Source organism: Ovis aries, chromosome X (assembly GCF_016772045.2).
Source record: "Ovis aries strain OAR_USU_Benz2616 breed Rambouillet chromosome X, ARS-UI_Ramb_v3.0, whole genome shotgun sequence".
Classification (NCBI taxonomy): Eukaryota; Metazoa; Chordata; class Mammalia; order Artiodactyla; family Bovidae; genus Ovis; species Ovis aries.
The window spans coordinates 131669553-131686474 of NC_056080.1; the positions used below are offsets into that span (position 1 = coordinate 131669553).

At 36.5% G+C, this 16922-nt stretch overlaps 1 protein-coding gene across 2 annotated transcripts in view; it reads left to right on the forward strand.

Moving 5' to 3' along the window:
* NRK (Nik related kinase) overlaps positions 1-16922 on the forward strand; it is a 126030-nt gene that overhangs the window by 104874 nt on the left and 4234 nt on the right. Inside the window, exons 23-28 of one of the 2 annotated variants that reach the window (XM_060407889.1) lie at positions 3374-3532; positions 7769-7873; positions 9642-9784; positions 10075-10224; positions 13161-13296; positions 15886-16025. In XM_060407889.1, coding sequence (XP_060263872.1) covers positions 3374-3532; positions 7769-7873; positions 9642-9784; positions 10075-10224; positions 13161-13296; positions 15886-16025 — 833 coding nt within the window. The remainder of the gene's footprint in view (positions 1-3373; positions 3533-7768; positions 7874-9641; positions 9785-10074; positions 10225-13160; positions 13297-15885; positions 16026-16922) is intronic. The other variant, XM_042241688.1, reaches the window with a different exon arrangement.

Genomic DNA, 16922 nt, shown 5'->3' on the forward strand with positions numbered 1-16922 from the left:
AAGATTGGGAAAAATGTTAAATGTTTTAACTGTAGAATAAAATGATACTAATCACAGTAATTTTTATGTGCTTCTATACTTCCTGTCTATACCTAATATGATATTGCACATTAATAAATGATTATGTATAGTCCTAAATATGATTAATGTTGCTTTAAGTTTTGATTAGAGAAAATCCCCTAGAAAAATATACCAAAGTATCATGATTTTTTAAATCGTTTTTCTTGGCCATTCATTTATAATTGTTTGAGGCACACGGAAGCAACATTTAACTTTTGAATACATCTGGATGGCTTGCAGGCTGCACATCTGGATAACAGATTTCTTTTTATCCAGCTTTCTCTAACCCAAATATTCTCTTTTTATTGCTGAAGTTTCTCTTAAATGTGGATTATTTTTGCATCAGATAGTACAGAGAATGTTAGTATAGAAAGATACCTGATAGTTTGGAGCTCAAATTTATTATTTGAGAACAGAATGACAATAGATATAGATACTTAAATTCTAACACTGCTAAAAAATGTGTAAAAATATGTTTAAGATTACATGAATAAGAATCTTATTGTTGGGCCTAGAAATCTTATAGTCTAAAACTGACTATAAAGTCACTATATATGAAAATAAATGTGTGATTAATAATGGCTTGTTTTTCTGAAAGAACTGTAAGAATTTGATGGGATTTACAATTAGAAATAGCAAGAAGAGATAAGAAAGCCTTCCTCAGCAATCAATGCAAAGAAATAGAGGAAAACAAGACTAGAGATCTCTTCAAGAAAATTAGAGATACCAAGGGAACATTTCATGCAAAGATGGGCTCGATAAAGGACAGAAATGGTATGGACCTAACCGAAGCAGAAGATATTAAGAAGAGGTGGCAAGAACACACAGAACTGTACAAAAAAGATCTTCATGACTGGATAATCACGATGGTGTGATCACTCACCTAGAGCCAGATCCTGGAATGTGAAGTCAAGTGGGCCTTAGAAAGCATATGTGAGACAGCAAAAGAGACACAGATGTATAGAACAGTCTTTTGGACTCTGTGGGAGAGGGAGAGGGTGGGATGATGTGGGAGAATGGCATTGAAACATGTATAATATCATATAAAAAACGAATCGCCAGTCCAGGTTTGATGCATGATACTGGATGCTTGGGGCTGGTGGACTTAGACGACCCAGAGGGATGGTACGGGGAGGGAGGAGGGAAGGGGGTTCAGGATGGGGAACACATGTATACCTGTGGCAGATTCATGTTGATGTATGGCAAAACCAATACAATATTGTAAAGTAATTAACCTCCAATTAAAATAAATTAATTTATATTAAAAAGAAAGAAAGCATCACTACGAACAAAGCTAGTGGAAGTGATGGAATTCCAGTTGAGCTACTTCAAATCCTGAAAGATGATGCTGTGAAAGTGCTGCACTCAATATGCCAGCAAATTTCGAAAACTCAGCAAGTGGCCACAGGACTAGAAAAGGTCAGTTTTTCATTCCAATCCCAAAGAAAGGCAATGCCAAAGAATGCTCAGACTACCACACAATTGCACTCATCTCACATGATAGTAAAGTAATGCTCAAAATTCTCCAAGCCAGGCTTCAGCAATACGTGAACCGTGAACTTCCAGATGTTCAAGCTGGTTTTAGAAAAGGCAGAGGAACAAGAGATCAAATTGCCAACATCCGCTGGATCATCAAAAAAGCAAGAGAGTTCCAGAAAAACATCTAGCTCTGCTTTATTGACTATGTCAAAGCCTTTGACTGTGTGGATCACAATAAACTGTGGTAAATTCTGAAAGGGATGGGAATACCAGACCACCTGACCTTCCTCTGGAGAAATTTGTATGCAGGTCAGGAAGCAACAGTTAGAACTGGACATGGAACAACAGACTGGTTCCAAATAGGAATAGGAGTACATCAAGGCTGTAAACTGTCACCCTGCTTATTTAACTTCTATGCAGAGTACATCATGAGAAATGCTGGGCTGGAAGAAGCACAAGCTGGAATCAAAATTGCTGGGAGAAATATCAATAACCTCAGATATGCAGATGACACCACCCTTATGGCAGAAAGTGAAGAGGAACTACAAAGCCTCTTGATGAAAGTGAAAGAGGACAGTGAAACAGTTGGCTTAAAACTCAACATTCAGAAAACGAAGATCATGGCATCTGGTCCCATCATTTCATGGGAAATAGATGGGAAACAGTGGAAACAGTGTCAGACTTTATTTTTTTGGGCTCCAGAATCACTGCAGATGGTGACTGCAGCCATGAAATTAAAAGACGCTTACTGCTTGGAAGAAAAGTTATGACCAACCTAGATAGCATATTCAAAAGCATTACTTTTCCAACAAAGGTCTGTCTAGTCAAGGCTATGGTTTTTCCAGTGGTCATGTATGGATGTGAGAGTTGGACTGTGAAGAAAGCTGAGTGCCAAAGAATTGATGCTTTTGAACTGTGGTGTTGGAGGAGACTCTTGAGGAGTCCCTTGGATTGCAAGGAGATCCAACAAGTCCATTCTGAAGGAAATCAGCCCTGGGACTTCTTTGGAAGGAATAATGCTAAAGCTGAAACTCCAGTACTTTGGCCACCTCATGCAAAGAGTTGATACATTGGAAAAGACTCTGATGTTGGGAGGGATCGGGGGCAGGAGGAGAAGGGGATGACAGAGGATGAGATGGCTGGATGGCATCACCAACTCAATGGACGTGAGTCTGAGTGACCTCCGGGAGTTGGTGATGGACAGGGAGGCCTGGTGTGCTACGATTCATGAGGTCGCAAAGTGTCAAGTGTGACTGAGTGCCTGAACTGAGTAACTGACTGCCAATTAGAAAAATAACATTAAAGATAGATTAGGCTGAGAAAAAATAATAAACCGTTCGATTTCTTTGTAAGTTTACTGGAATGAAAGAGTACAGAGAAAGAGACCCATCTCACTAGCTGAGGACGCCTAACAGTCAATACACCAGACGTATCTTCTCATATATGCACACTACCAGAGATAGCTTCTAGGTCTCTGAGTCTCAAAAAAGTCATGGCTTAGATAGAAAGCTAAAGTACAAATGAATGGATGGTAATTCTGTTGCCCACACAGTAGTAGTCTTAACGTGTTCCAAAAAGTATTGTCCATTCACTTCTACTTTGATAACTGGTAGACACTTCAGCTATCTTGGAAGTGAGAGACTAAAAGAAACTTTGCTATCATATTTCCAAACTCTAAAGGGGAGACCCAATGCAGTATAGTTTTTTAAAAGTGCTTTTTACTTTAATTAAAAGATTTGATTAAAAAGATAAAATTCCTTTACCTTTTTTTGTTCTTCTAATATGTAAAAAAAATAGACTGAATTAAAACACTGTGTCTTTCCTTATCTATCAGGCCGTAAGAACAGACTTCGAGTGTATCATTTGACCTGGCTGAGAAATAAGATTCTGAATGATGATCCAGAAAGTAAAAGAAGACAAGAGGAAATGCTCAAAACAGAAGAAGCCTGCAAAGCCATTGATAAGCTGACAGGCTGTGAACACTTCAGTGTCCGTAAGTCTCATTTAACATTTGCTTTTGCTGTTGTTTAGTCATTGCCATGTCCAACTCTTCTGTGACCTCTTGGACTGTAGCCTTCCAGGCTCCCTAGTCCTTCGAATTTCCCAGGCAAGAATACTGGAATATGTTGCCATTTACCTCAGCTATATAAATTTTGCCTCCCTTCATTTGGTGAAGTACATTCTTGTGAAAGGAAAGCAGAGAAAGGAAAACATTTGCAACTTCAACTACAAAAATGAGTAAATTTCTCTGAGACATCTTTCAAGCCTTTTATGTCACAATAATGGCTGTTATTGAAAAAATATTGATTGACTGAAATAGCTGTTGAAGTTAAATTTGGTTTACTTTTTCTCCTTTCTTCCCTTCCCACTCACTCTAATTAGTTCACATTAACTGGTGTTTCTTCCTGCTTCTATTTAACTTCAATTGTATAAATGTTTATGTGTCTTCAATAACCTGTAAGGAGATTTATATGACATTGTCTTTCCTTGGAGCAGCAATAAAATAGAATCCCATAATGATTCCTTTTTTAAAACTTGGAAAATCCCTCTTAATGCTGACCAAGAAACTCTACCATGAGTCAAAAAGCAAATTTATCAATTATCTGCTGGCTCTCATTCCCACTTATGATATTCATGAGTATAATTGCAAAATATTTCCTGTCTGATTAGTGTGTTTTCATATCCCCTGTGTCTTCACAACCATCCACTGTGGAATGGAGTAACAAATCCAGGGTCTCAGACTCCTGCTGTCATCTCTCAACAACTTGGAAGTAATGCTTTCCCATTCTTTCTATTTCTGAAGCAAATCCCCTCTACTCTTAGCCTTTTATCCTTCTTTCCTCTTTACTAATTGTCTATCAGTCAGAACTAGTGGCTTAGGTAAGAGATAGTTGGAATCACATAATATGAGTTGTGGCAGGATATTTTTATCCTGACTGACCATTTCTATTCTGCATACTAAGAGGCATTCCCAGGATAGGTTTCATATATGTATACATATGTGATGCCATGTACTGTAGCCTACCAGGCTCTTCCACCCGTGAAATTCTCCAGGCAAGAGTACTAGAGTGGGTTGCCATTTCCTTCTCCAGGGGATCTTCCTAACCCAGGGATCATACCCAAGTCTCCCGCATTGCAGGCAGATGCTTTACCATCTGAGCCACCAGGGAAGCCCATATACATACATCAGTCAGTTTAGTTCAGTTCAGTCACTCAGTCGTGTCTGACTCTTTGCGACCCCATGAATCGCAGCACGCCAGGCCTCGCTGTCCATCACCAACTCCCGGAGGTCACTCAGACTCACGTCCATCGAGTCAGTGATGCCATCCAGCCATCTCATCCTTGTTCATCCCCTTCTCCTCCTGCCCCTAATCCCTCCCAACATCAGAGTCTTCTCCAATGAGTCAACTCTTTGCATGAGGTGGCCAAAGTACTGGAGTTTCGGCTTTAGCATCATTCCTTCCAAAGAAATCCCAGGGCTGATCTCCTTCAGAATGGACTTGTTGGATCTCCTTGCAGTCCAAGGGACTCTCAAGAGTCTTCTCCAACACCACAGTTCAAAAGCATCAATTCTTCGGCACTCAGCTTTCTTCACAGTCCAACTCTCACATCCATTCACATCCATACATGACCACTGGAAAAACCATAGCCTTGACTAGACGGACCTTTGTTGGAAAAGTAATGTCTCTGCTTTTCAATATGCTATCTAGGTTAGCCATAACTTTTCTTCCAAGCAGTAAGCGTCTTTTAATTTCATGGCTGCAGTCACCATCTGCAGTGATTCTGGAGCCCAAAAAAATAAAGTCTGACACTGTTTCCACTGTTTCCCCATCTATTTCCCATGAAATGATGGGACCAGATGCCATGATCTTCATTTTCTGAATGTTGAGCTTTAAGCCAACTTTTTCTCTCTCCACTTTAACTTTCATCAAGAGGCTTTTAGTTCCTCTTCACTTTCTGCCATAAGGGTGGTGTCATCTGCATATCTGAGGTTATTGATATTTCTCCCGGCAATCTTGATTGCAGCCTGTGCTTCTTCCAGCCCAGCGTTTCTCATGATGTACTCTGCATATAATACATACACACAAATAAAGGTAGAAATGAGTGCCCAGACAACTTAAGTATTAAATAAATATACTATTTTCTTCTAGTTTTGTGTATCACTACTTTAATATTCTCAGATGTCAACCCAGAAGTTGATATAGCAGAAGTACCTCTTACTAACTTATCAAATTTTTAGTTCACTAAGAGAGAGTTTACAAAGATAGTCAACCTTGCAAAGATAGTCCTGTGCGTTTGTGAAACAGATGGACTAGTTTAGTCTACTTTTCCTGGCTGATTGCATTCCAATCCATCCCAGCTCTCTAATAACACTTGTCCTACTGACGAGTGGAACAGTAGTTCCTTACCAAAGGAGAATAACAACATAAACATACTTGCATTGTATTTTCTTAGCCTTCCAAGGTCCACAAAATAATGGACTGATACCAATTACTGCCATATATTAAAATTATCAGCATTATTTGCTTAAAAGAGAATTTGTTTGCTTGTTGGGGGATTTATTAATCGTAATTCTTTGACCTACTTCTGAACAGTTAAAAAAAGAAAGAAAGAGAGGCCAGACTCAGAGAGGAAGAGATACAGAGTGAGAGAGAATGAGAGAGGAAGGGAAAGGAAAGGAGAGAGAGAATTCTAATATATTAGTCTTAGATGAAGTCTGGCTAGAGAAGACAGCAGCAGTATCTCTGCCAAAGAAGAGGGATTTAGCACAAACATAAATCTAGAAGTAGGACAACATATTTCGTAAGAGCCAGAAGGTCTGGCCAAGGGCAAATATATACTTTTTATAAACTTTTTCTTTCTTTAATAAAAAAGCTCTATTGAAATAATTTATATTCCATAAAATACACCCAATTAAAGGGTACAATTAAGTGAGTTGCAGTATGTTTGTAGAGTTGTGTAACCATCACCATGATCTGATTTTCATCATTCTAACAAGAAACGTCATAGCCATTAGCAATCACTGCACATTTAATTCCTCTTACCTTATTCCCTTCATAATCTTAAGAAGCTACTGATCTACTTTCTCTGCTATAGATTTGTCTTTTCTCCACGATTTACATAAATGGAATTATACATCATATGATCTTTTGTGACAAGCTTCTGTCACATACCATAATGTTTTCAAGGTTCATCCATGTTATAACCAGTACAACATGTATCAGTATTCCTTTTTATTGCATTGTATAAATAGTTCATCTTTTGTTTATCCATTATAAATTCATTGCTTAAAATGTCTTTCTTCTGGTTCTAACCGTCCAAGTAGGTGTAAAGTGGCATCATATTATAGTTTTGATTTGCATTTCCCTCATGAATAATGTTGTTGAGCACTCAAGAGTTTATTGGCCATTTGTATATCTCCCTTGGGTTATTTATATTTTTGTTATTGAGTTGTGTTTTTTATATATTCTGGATACTAGACCCTTACAGATATATGATTTGGAAATATTTATTCCTGTTCCATACTTTGTCTTTTCACTCTCTTGATAGTTTCCTTTGATACATAGAAGAGTGAATTTTAATGAAACCCAATTTAGCTTTCTTTTTTTGTTGTTTATGCTTTGGTGTCAAACATGAGAATCTATTACCATGAAGGTTTATTTGCTTTTAAGAGCTTCATAGTTTTAGCTCTTACATTTAGGTCTTTGATCTATTTCAAGTTAATTATTGTATATATGGATTAAGGTAAGACATCCAGTTCATTTTTTAATGTGTAGATATTCAGTTGTCTCAGTACCATTTGATGAAGAAATTATTGTTTCTCTATTAAATATTCTTGGCACCATGACCATAAATGTACTTTATTTATAGACATTCAGTTCTACTCCATTGATCTATATGCCTATCCTTATGGCAGTACTACCCTGCTTTGATCATTATAGTTTATAATAAGTTAAGAAACTGGGAACTGTGAGTCATCCAACATTGTTTTTTATTTTCAAGAGCATTTGGCCTCTTCCACTTCCATGTGAATTTTAATCAGCACTTCTGTTTATGCATAGGGGGCCATTGGGATTTTAGAGATTGCATATTCAAATCCATAAATCACTCTGGATGCTATTGCCTTCTTAATTGTCATTGTTATGACATTTTTAACAACAAATACAAATACTTGAGTGTTCTTGTTAACCCTGTGGCATTGTTACTTCTTTGTATTTTATCATTGTAGTCCAACATGAAGAAACAACATATATTGCAATTGCTTTGAAATCATCGATTCACCTGTATGCATGGGCACGGAAGTCCTTTGATGAAAGCACTGCCATTAAAGTGAGTGGTCTCCATTTTCACTGGGCTTTCTTTTGAGAAATTGTAAACAGAACAGTATTTGGAATATAGTAGGAGATATATAGATGCTATTCTTCTACAGTTAATGTAATTTGAAAAGACCATGTCAATAATTATCATTTAACCCTTTTCTAGACAATTCACAGGCACCAAACCAAGGGAGAATGTGAGGGAAATCCCTGACCCCTCCCCTTACAGGAACTTCCTACCAGCTCCTCACTCCTAATTCCTGTAGCTAACATGAATAACTCCTCTTCTGAAGCCACAAACACAAGCTTTGGGTGCCACCCCAATGACTTGAAGCTGAGAAAGTCCCTGTTCTCTCTTAGTGGGGGGTGGAGAGCAGAGGGAAGGTAAGGAAAGGTGTGGCAGTGGCAGAGTGGGGAACCCCCTGGTAGAGGAATGAAGGGAAAGAAGGCCTTTGCTCTCATGGCCAGGACTGTACTAGCTGGGGGTGGGGAGGAAAGGGTGGCTCTATATTCCTTCCAAACTGGATCTCTAAACACATTTCTCTCTAGAACTATTACAAGGAATGCTGGTTAGGCTTATTTGGATTACGAGTACTGTTTCCACCCTTATTTTGGTTTAACTGAACTTCTATGGATCAGCCTCATAAGGTAACCATTTAGTGTCCCAAACAATTAAGTTGCTGATGATTTTTAATCACATTTCATAAACTGGAGACTATTTTTATCTTTATTATCTTTTTTACAGTGCTTCAGAACTCAACATAAATAGTATTATTCTGTATTTATTCTGTATTAATAAAGACTGATTCATGAACCAGTGGTACTACATAGAGTCCAGTAGCTCCTTAGAATCATCTGAAGCATTTGTTAAAAGTTTAGAGCCCAGACGCAACTCTACGCCAAATTAGTGGGTTTGGAGTGGGGCCTGGGGAATCTATATTTTTAGCAAACATCCTAGGAGATTTTGAACTGGTTGGTCCATGGAGTTTTTCAAAGCACTGATAGGGATACATTGTGATAGACCCCAGCAAGGTATTCATGAAATACAATCATAACTTAGGCTAGGATCTGTTTACATATTATATTTTATAGGCTAAAACATCACATGCGTACAATATAGATGGGTTAATGTTTATGACTGCTCCTCAAATGTCTGAAAGTGAAAGTCGCTCAGTCGTGTCTGACTCTTTGTGACCCCATGGACTATACAGTCCATGGAGTTCTCCAGGCCAGACGACTGGAGTGGGTAGCCTTTCCCTTCCCCAGGGGATCTTCCCAACCCAGGGATCGAACCCAGGTCTCCCAAATTGTGGGCAGATTCTTTACCGGCTGAGCCATTTGTACAATAAATATGTTCTTTTATAAATAGCACAGACTACTATATAGATAGTCTGGGCCTGTCCTGACACAAATCATATCCCTGATCTGATCTCCCTAAATTGGGCATTGGGTCAGTTGTCAGTATTTGGATATGGGTTTGTTCCTGGGTGTCTGCTGATTGGTTAGAGCTGCCTGGTATGGAGCTGGGAAGCAAAGAAGGTAAGTACCAACAGTCTGTCTGGCCTGATACACAGTTCCTTGTCTAAGTCCTCACTCCAGTTCTTGAATCCCACCACATGAGTTCAGTATGGTGAAACCTGTGATGCCCAGTCCTCTACTGTGACCTGAACTTGGCAGTGTATCCTGTTTGGCTTTTTGTTTCCTTGGACTAGGAACCATAAGAGCCTAGAGTACACCCAGTCTATGGCAGGTTAACATGTCTGGCCTTTCTCATTCCCTACCAAGTGTGCATTGATCAATCAGCAGACTCCGAAGGAGACTACATGTCCTATGAAGCCTATATACGAATACTGGCAAAAATACAGGCAGCTGATCCAGCAAACCGGTTTAAGAGACCAGATGAGCTCCTTCATTTGCTGAAGCTCAAGGCAAGGAATTTAAAGACAGCACAGAGAATACAAGGCCATATAAGACTCTTATGATTTTTGAAGATTTGGCCTTTGAAGGAAAACTCAATATTTAGAACCTAAATATAATTGTCCTTGTTGAGTTAACAGAGCTAAGAAAAGTTGTAATACATAGGTCTCTAAATATATTATGTAATTTTAAAAATCATTCTGGGTTCTACACACCTGTTAAGCAAACGGGCGGGAGAATTTTCACCTTAGACAGAGTTTCATTTTTGGCCTTTTGGCCATATTTGGTTTTATACCTACAGGTGTTTCCAACACTTGGTCATAAGCCAGTGACAGTTGACCTGGCTATTGGTTCTGAAAAAAGACTAAAGATTTTCTTCAGCTCAGCAGATGGATATCACATCATTGATGCAGAATCTGAGGTTATGTCTGATGTGACCCTGCCAAATAACGTAAGATCCCTAGAAATTATTGTATAACACAATTTGAGTATTTCCAACTGTGAAACTCTTAAAAGGTTTAAAAATACGAGTACCAATATCTATATTAGAACTGAGACCTAAAAGGTAAGTATTGAGTGCCAGAAGGTAGTAATGGATAAACAAAAATCACTGGTGGTTTCTTAGTCCAGAGTGCTAAGTCTGTTCTGCAGATAGACTTTGTCTGGCACAGTGATGTTTTGTATTTGTTTTTAAATGAATCACCTCATGCGAAGAGTTGACTCATTGGAAAAGACTCTGATGCTGGGAGGGATTGAGGGCAGGAGGAGAAGGGGACATCAGAGGATGAGATGGCTGGATGGCATCACCGACTCGACAGACATAAGTTTGAGTGAATTCCTGGAGTTGGTGATAGACAGGGAGGCCTGGCGTCCTGCAATTCATGGGGTCGCAAAGAGTCGGACACGACTGAGTGACTGAACTGAACTGAATCCCTAGTTTTCACTTAAAATCTGGATTTCTATTGAAAAACCAATGATCCAACATTACTATCTGGCCATAATCAACTGGAACCAATTGGTGCCTGCCCACTTTTAGATGGAACATATGCTATGCATTCTGTATCCATCCATATTTATGTGTTTATAATAACTGGCCCTGTTAGGCATATGAGTTTACAACCCTTACTTTTAGTTCTCTGCATCTCATTATGCATTATTATGTATATGCCCTTTCTTTATCCAGATTTAACTATGATATATAGCAAGTTATCATAAAGTATTCTCTTATAGTATACTTTGTACTTAGAATTTCTGATCAAAGGATTCAACACTTTAAAAGCTAATGCATATCAACTCTCAACTCAAATAATTATAAACATGAAAATATGGCACAGCATCTAAAATATGGATAGTTTTAAAAAATTCTATACACACCATTTATATAAAGAGCTCAAACATAACATAATATCTCACACACTCACACACACAATATACATTTAATGGTAGAAATGACGTTTTTTCCTATTGAAAATTATATTACAAAGGAAGAGATGAGTCAGCAAATCTTTTTAAATTCCCCATTTTGTCAGACACTAAAGTTTTAACAGTTTAGTGTTATACAAAAGTCCAGGAGAGAACTTTTTTGTACTTCTGAGTCACTGTAGTAATGTGATATTCTCCACAGCTTTCAGAGTTATCTTGTATATCTCTGACAGATTACACAGAACAGTTGTCAGATCATTAATGGAGGCTGTTTTTTCAAGTTTTGGTCAGATTTAACAATCTAACTAGATGATCATTCTGTTGTCACCTATGATTATATAGAAATCACTGTTTAAAACACTGAACCGAGCCCCAGCCAAAGCCACTTAAATATGAGTTCAGGTTAGTTTTAGTATAAATATTATAGTACTCTTCACTTGGAATGTCTTCCATCACTTCCTGCATCTTACTTTTTTACATCACATCATGCATTATTGAAAACCTCAGTATTGATCCAAGTTTATATTTATTTGAAAAGTCATTCAGGAAGATTGAATTCTGTGTTCAACTTGACTACTAGGCAAGAAGAATTACTTTCTTTTCAAGCAACCTGTTAATTATTATGGAAACAATGAGAGAAGAAGATTTTTTTAAATCATTTTCTGGCCTAATTAGGATACCTTAACTGAATTCAAAAATAGAATTTTTAGCTAAATGCCCTAGTGTCTTGACCCATTAAAAGAGAAAGGACTCTAATATAAAGGAGGAGTGTCTTCTGAAACAGGATGTACTAAAAATAATTTTTCCAACAGTGCTAGATTACAAAAGCTATAAAGCTACAAGGGAGCTATGTGTGCTAAAAGAATATCTGATTACTTCAGGAATCATCTGAGAAGCAAGAGAATTACCTCTGGTGCTTTCTGGATTTACAGCAGCTAAGCTCTTTTCCAAACAAATTTTTTGAGACAACCTTTTTTCTTGCAATTTCTTTTTCTCTCTTCCTTCATCTCTTTTCTGATTCAGTTGCTCATGAGAGTGCCCAGGGAACGCATTAAAATTGCTTTTCGCCTCTGGATCCCCATTTTAGTTTTAAGAATTGTTGTTGCTGAGACTGAGGCATGGCCACAAGCACTTGGCCTGAGTGCGCTGGGTTTGGCAAGTATAGTTTCTGACATTTTTTCCCTTAAATTGCTAAATTGGAGACATGATAAGAGGAACTGATTGTTCATTTTTAAGGGAAATATGAGTAACGTGACAATGTCTATAGTTTGGGCAAGTTTTGTCACATTGTTTTATGCATCATGAAATTGAGAAATTGTTAGATATTTCTTAGTATTTCATCACCTAATACCTCTCTGAATTGAAGATATTTTAAGATTATGTAAATTAGATAATAAATTCTATAATTTTTTGAAGGGAGGATGACTGTTACATTTCAAGCAGTGAAACATATTATAAGGCTGTTCCTTGTAAATATTTAAGCTCAAGCTATTTTAAAGTTAATTTTCTATTTCTGATTTGAATGAATTGAATGATAACCAGTGATTTTATATTTGTTACTTGGTTCATTCCTTACTAAATTTAGTATTCATTAGTGTGCTAAAATGAATCTGAAATCAAACAAGTGATGTTTCTTCTATCATTATACATAATACTTGGTGAAATTTCAACAAATTTCTCTGTTAGAAATATATTCTGCTTTTTACATATATTATTTTTCTCCTAAAAATATAGGAGAATATTAAACAATAACAACCTTATGACATGGGGAAAGCTCTTCTCAAGCGTTGGATAGCATGCTGTTTAGTACTAAGACAGAAATTTCTCTCCTCTCTGTACTTTGAAGCCCTCTTTGGCCTTTATTGTTCAGCCAAGCTGCTTCTCTTAAAGTAGTAGTGATAAAATGTTGGGCATATAAATCCTTATGAAACATAATTCCGGCCCCTGGAAATCATTGTACCACAGAATATCATCATTTTACCTGATTCCTTGGGAATTGGCATGATGCTCACCTTCAATGCTGAATCCCTTTCCGTGGAAGCAAATGAACAACTCTTCAAGAATATCCTTGATGTGTGGAAAGACATACCATCCTCCGTAGGTATGTGGAAAATTTTTCTCCTTTCAGATGATCCCAGAAAAGCTTCTATTTCCTAAAGTGTCACTTTTTCTCAAGGCACCTAGGGTTAATTTGGGGTACTGCATACTTATTCCCTTGTAAGATAATGTATATGTTTTTCTTATGCTTATTGATTTCACAAGGCTACCACAAAGAGACTGATTTTGGCTGTCTTAGTAGTTCATTTTCAATAATCATGTAATTAAAATAGGAAAGTGATTATTTTCTATAATAATCTATCATTTTATTTAACTCCTTTCGCTTGCAGATTTTACACAGATGTTGAAAATGCTTCATTCCATAACATTGATTTGGGGGTTTTACCTTTATCTTAGGAGAGTGCCAACTAGTATAAGAGAGGAGCAAAATATTTCCATTTTGTACAGTCAATAGTGTTCTGTTTAGCCAGTAATATTCCTGTGAAGAATCAAATATAAACTGCATATGTGACTCATTGGTTGTCACTAAGATTTCATCATCCTTCGTTTACAAAACAGATAAATATGACTGACTGAAATGCTCTTAGGTACTACCCAGATGGCAACACAAAGAAAACTGCCTTCTCATCTTCATTAGACCAGGACATTTTTTTCTTTCTGACCAGCACAGGACTGCCAATCTGGGAAATCTGAATAACGTGAATCTTTCGTACATGTCTCTGAGGCTTGATGACTACAGAGATAATTCTAAATAGGAAACAGAATAATGCATATAAACGGCAAAAATACTAGAGTAGAATGATTTGGTTGAAATGTTCCTGGAAGGAGGATAAGTTTAATGAAGCAAATAAAGGAAAAGGGAGAAGGAGAGGGGGAGAGAGATAGACGGGGGAAGGAAGGAAGGAAAGGAAGAAGACAGAAAGATAAGGGAGACAGAGAGAAAAGCAGTTTATGAATAAAAAGTTAGAAGCTTTTGAAATCTCTATAAAAGGGCTAAATGTGATCCACATGTGACTTTAAGGACGAGTTTGAAAGAGCTTTTTTAATGGACATTTTTTCACTATGGATGATAGCACATTGCATTGCATCTGCAGAATCCTTTCTTTTTGCATATGTAGTGTTAAGGAATGTCCTGAAAACCTCCAGTTCCTTCGAAAAGGTAAGAACTCACAGAGGGTTTAAAACCATTTTGTGAAAAGAGGTAAATGCTTACAATATAATTGACAGATCTGGGGCAAAAGAAACTGAGAATATGCCTTGTTCTAACTTTGACAGTGGTTGTGATCAATTTATTAATCAGAAATTAGAATAAGAAAATTTAGCCCAAATGGGAAATGTAACCCCTATATTTATGCCACTAAACAATGATAGGAATCAAAAAGATCTTAAAAAGTCATCTGCTACAGTTCTTGTCCTTAGGCAAGACAACTTCCAACCTAAAACAGAGCTATTTTAAGTAACTAAAATTGAAAAGTATCTCTCTAAATGTAAAATAAATTAGAGCACTATGAGAAGATATTTCGGTCTGGGTATTAAGGGTAATTTGAGAGCATGTAAAGATTGCTTTATAACTCTACTATTAAGGAAATCAATTGCTCTCTTTTTTTGTCTAAACACAACTTCTTTTTAAATTTAAAACTAACCCAGATCCAGATTTCCCCAATCTAAATTTTACATTTTCCTTTAGATATAATGAATGTTCTCACTAATAAGATCATTGCTTTGGATTTTCAAACAAATACATAGAGATGCAGCAATCATAGCAAGTATCATTAAGCATTCCCAACTAAATCATTGGATTCTATCTCATACAAACTAGCTCAGTACCTAGGTTAAGTGGCAAATTAATGTGCTTTAGAATCAAGGTATAAATTATTTAATGCCATATGAACTGTGTACGTGGACTCAGCAAGTAGACTGTGCATGAAGTTTATAAATTTTGCTGTATGCAGTTGTTGAAAAAAATACTGCTCACCATGTCAGAAAATACCTTACAGTGTCAGCTGATTATATGGCTATTTATATAACTAGGTTTTCTGTTTTAAAGCAGTTGTCATAATCTTAATTGTCACTGAATAATATAAAGCAGGACCCAAAAGTTTTAATCTTAATAAAAATTTCCTGAGCAAGAGAAAGGCTTAACAGTGTCAAATTAGCTTTAGTTCTGTTTATAACATGATACTTAATTGAATTACATTAGAATTGCTAAAGTCATTATTTTAGCACACTTATTTTAGTCACTTAAGCACAAGTACAAACCCATATAGGATATTGTACCCCAACTAGATTATAAAATAATGCCTGTGGCTAGATTTGATTTTATACAAAGAGGTTAATATTAACCTTTAGCTTTTTCTGTGGTGTTGGAGAATGTAAATACAAAAATTAACTTAGATCTAGTTATTCACTATGGTGAATAGTTGATCACAATGATGAGAGTAGATAGCTAGCTTGAACATTCTGTTGAGCAGCATAATGGCCAAACTACCAACTTTGAAGCAGGAAAATAAGAATGTATTAATCCAAACTGTAATAATGTCCCTCTTAATAATCAAACATTAGCTGTAATTATAATTTTCCATCACTGGCAGAAATATTTTGTGTTTTTCTGATTTTTAAATTTTTATTGTAGCTTTTGAGTGTTCACAGAGAACCACAGGATGGGGCCAAAAGGCCATAGAAGTCCGCTCTTCGCAGTCAAGGGTTCTGGAAAGTGAACTGAAGCGCAGATCGATTAAGAAGCTGAGATTTCTGTGTACCCGAGGTGACAAGGTATAGCTTACATACCCCAGTTAGAGCAAAAGTAAAGCAAGCAATGAAAATTAACTGAGGAAATTTATATTGTTTTCTTTCTGGCTATAAGTATATTTATGTTATATTTCCCAAATTGACATATTAATAATATAATAAAAATAAATTTGCAATTTGCATTAGAAACATTGATTTGGTAAATGATGAAATTTGGTTTCAAGAGAAATCATTTTCAAAAATGTAAAAATTCTAATTGTGTTCAAAGCAAAACCAGCCTCTATTTGTTACAAATTCCATTATTGTCTGTGATGTGTAGTTCTTTTCAAATTCATATTAATATGACATTTTGAAAGATAATGCTTGAGTAGATCTGCCTTTTATAGTTTTCAACATAATCCAGTAACAGAAGAAGGAAAAAGTTAATTATGTTTGTTGAACACCTAATCATATAGTAGAGTTTGTGCTAAATGCTTAAGAGGCTATCACACTTAATCTTCATGTCCACTTTACAGAAAAGAAAAAGGAAATCAATATTTGACAATTATTTGTGTAATGTGATCAATTTTAGCCAATTCAGATAGTTTATATGGAAAAAATGAATTGTTTGATATCAGAATAGTCCCTACATGTTGTGAGAAATAGTAGAATGAAAAAGTAATTCTAATAAGACTAGGAAGCATTCACATTTGTAAGAAATTTCAGAGGATTTGAATTATCAGAACCAACAGGGTAAAGCACTGGGCATCAATAAAAGGTACTGGTTTACAATATAAACAGAGATAATGCAAGAACCAATGATTGAGATCAGGTACATCTAGGATGCAGTCCCAGCTCTAACTACATGTGAGAACCTGGAAGTTTGACTTTGTTTTTCTGAACCTTAGTTTTTTCATCTCAAAAATGGGAATATTAATAACT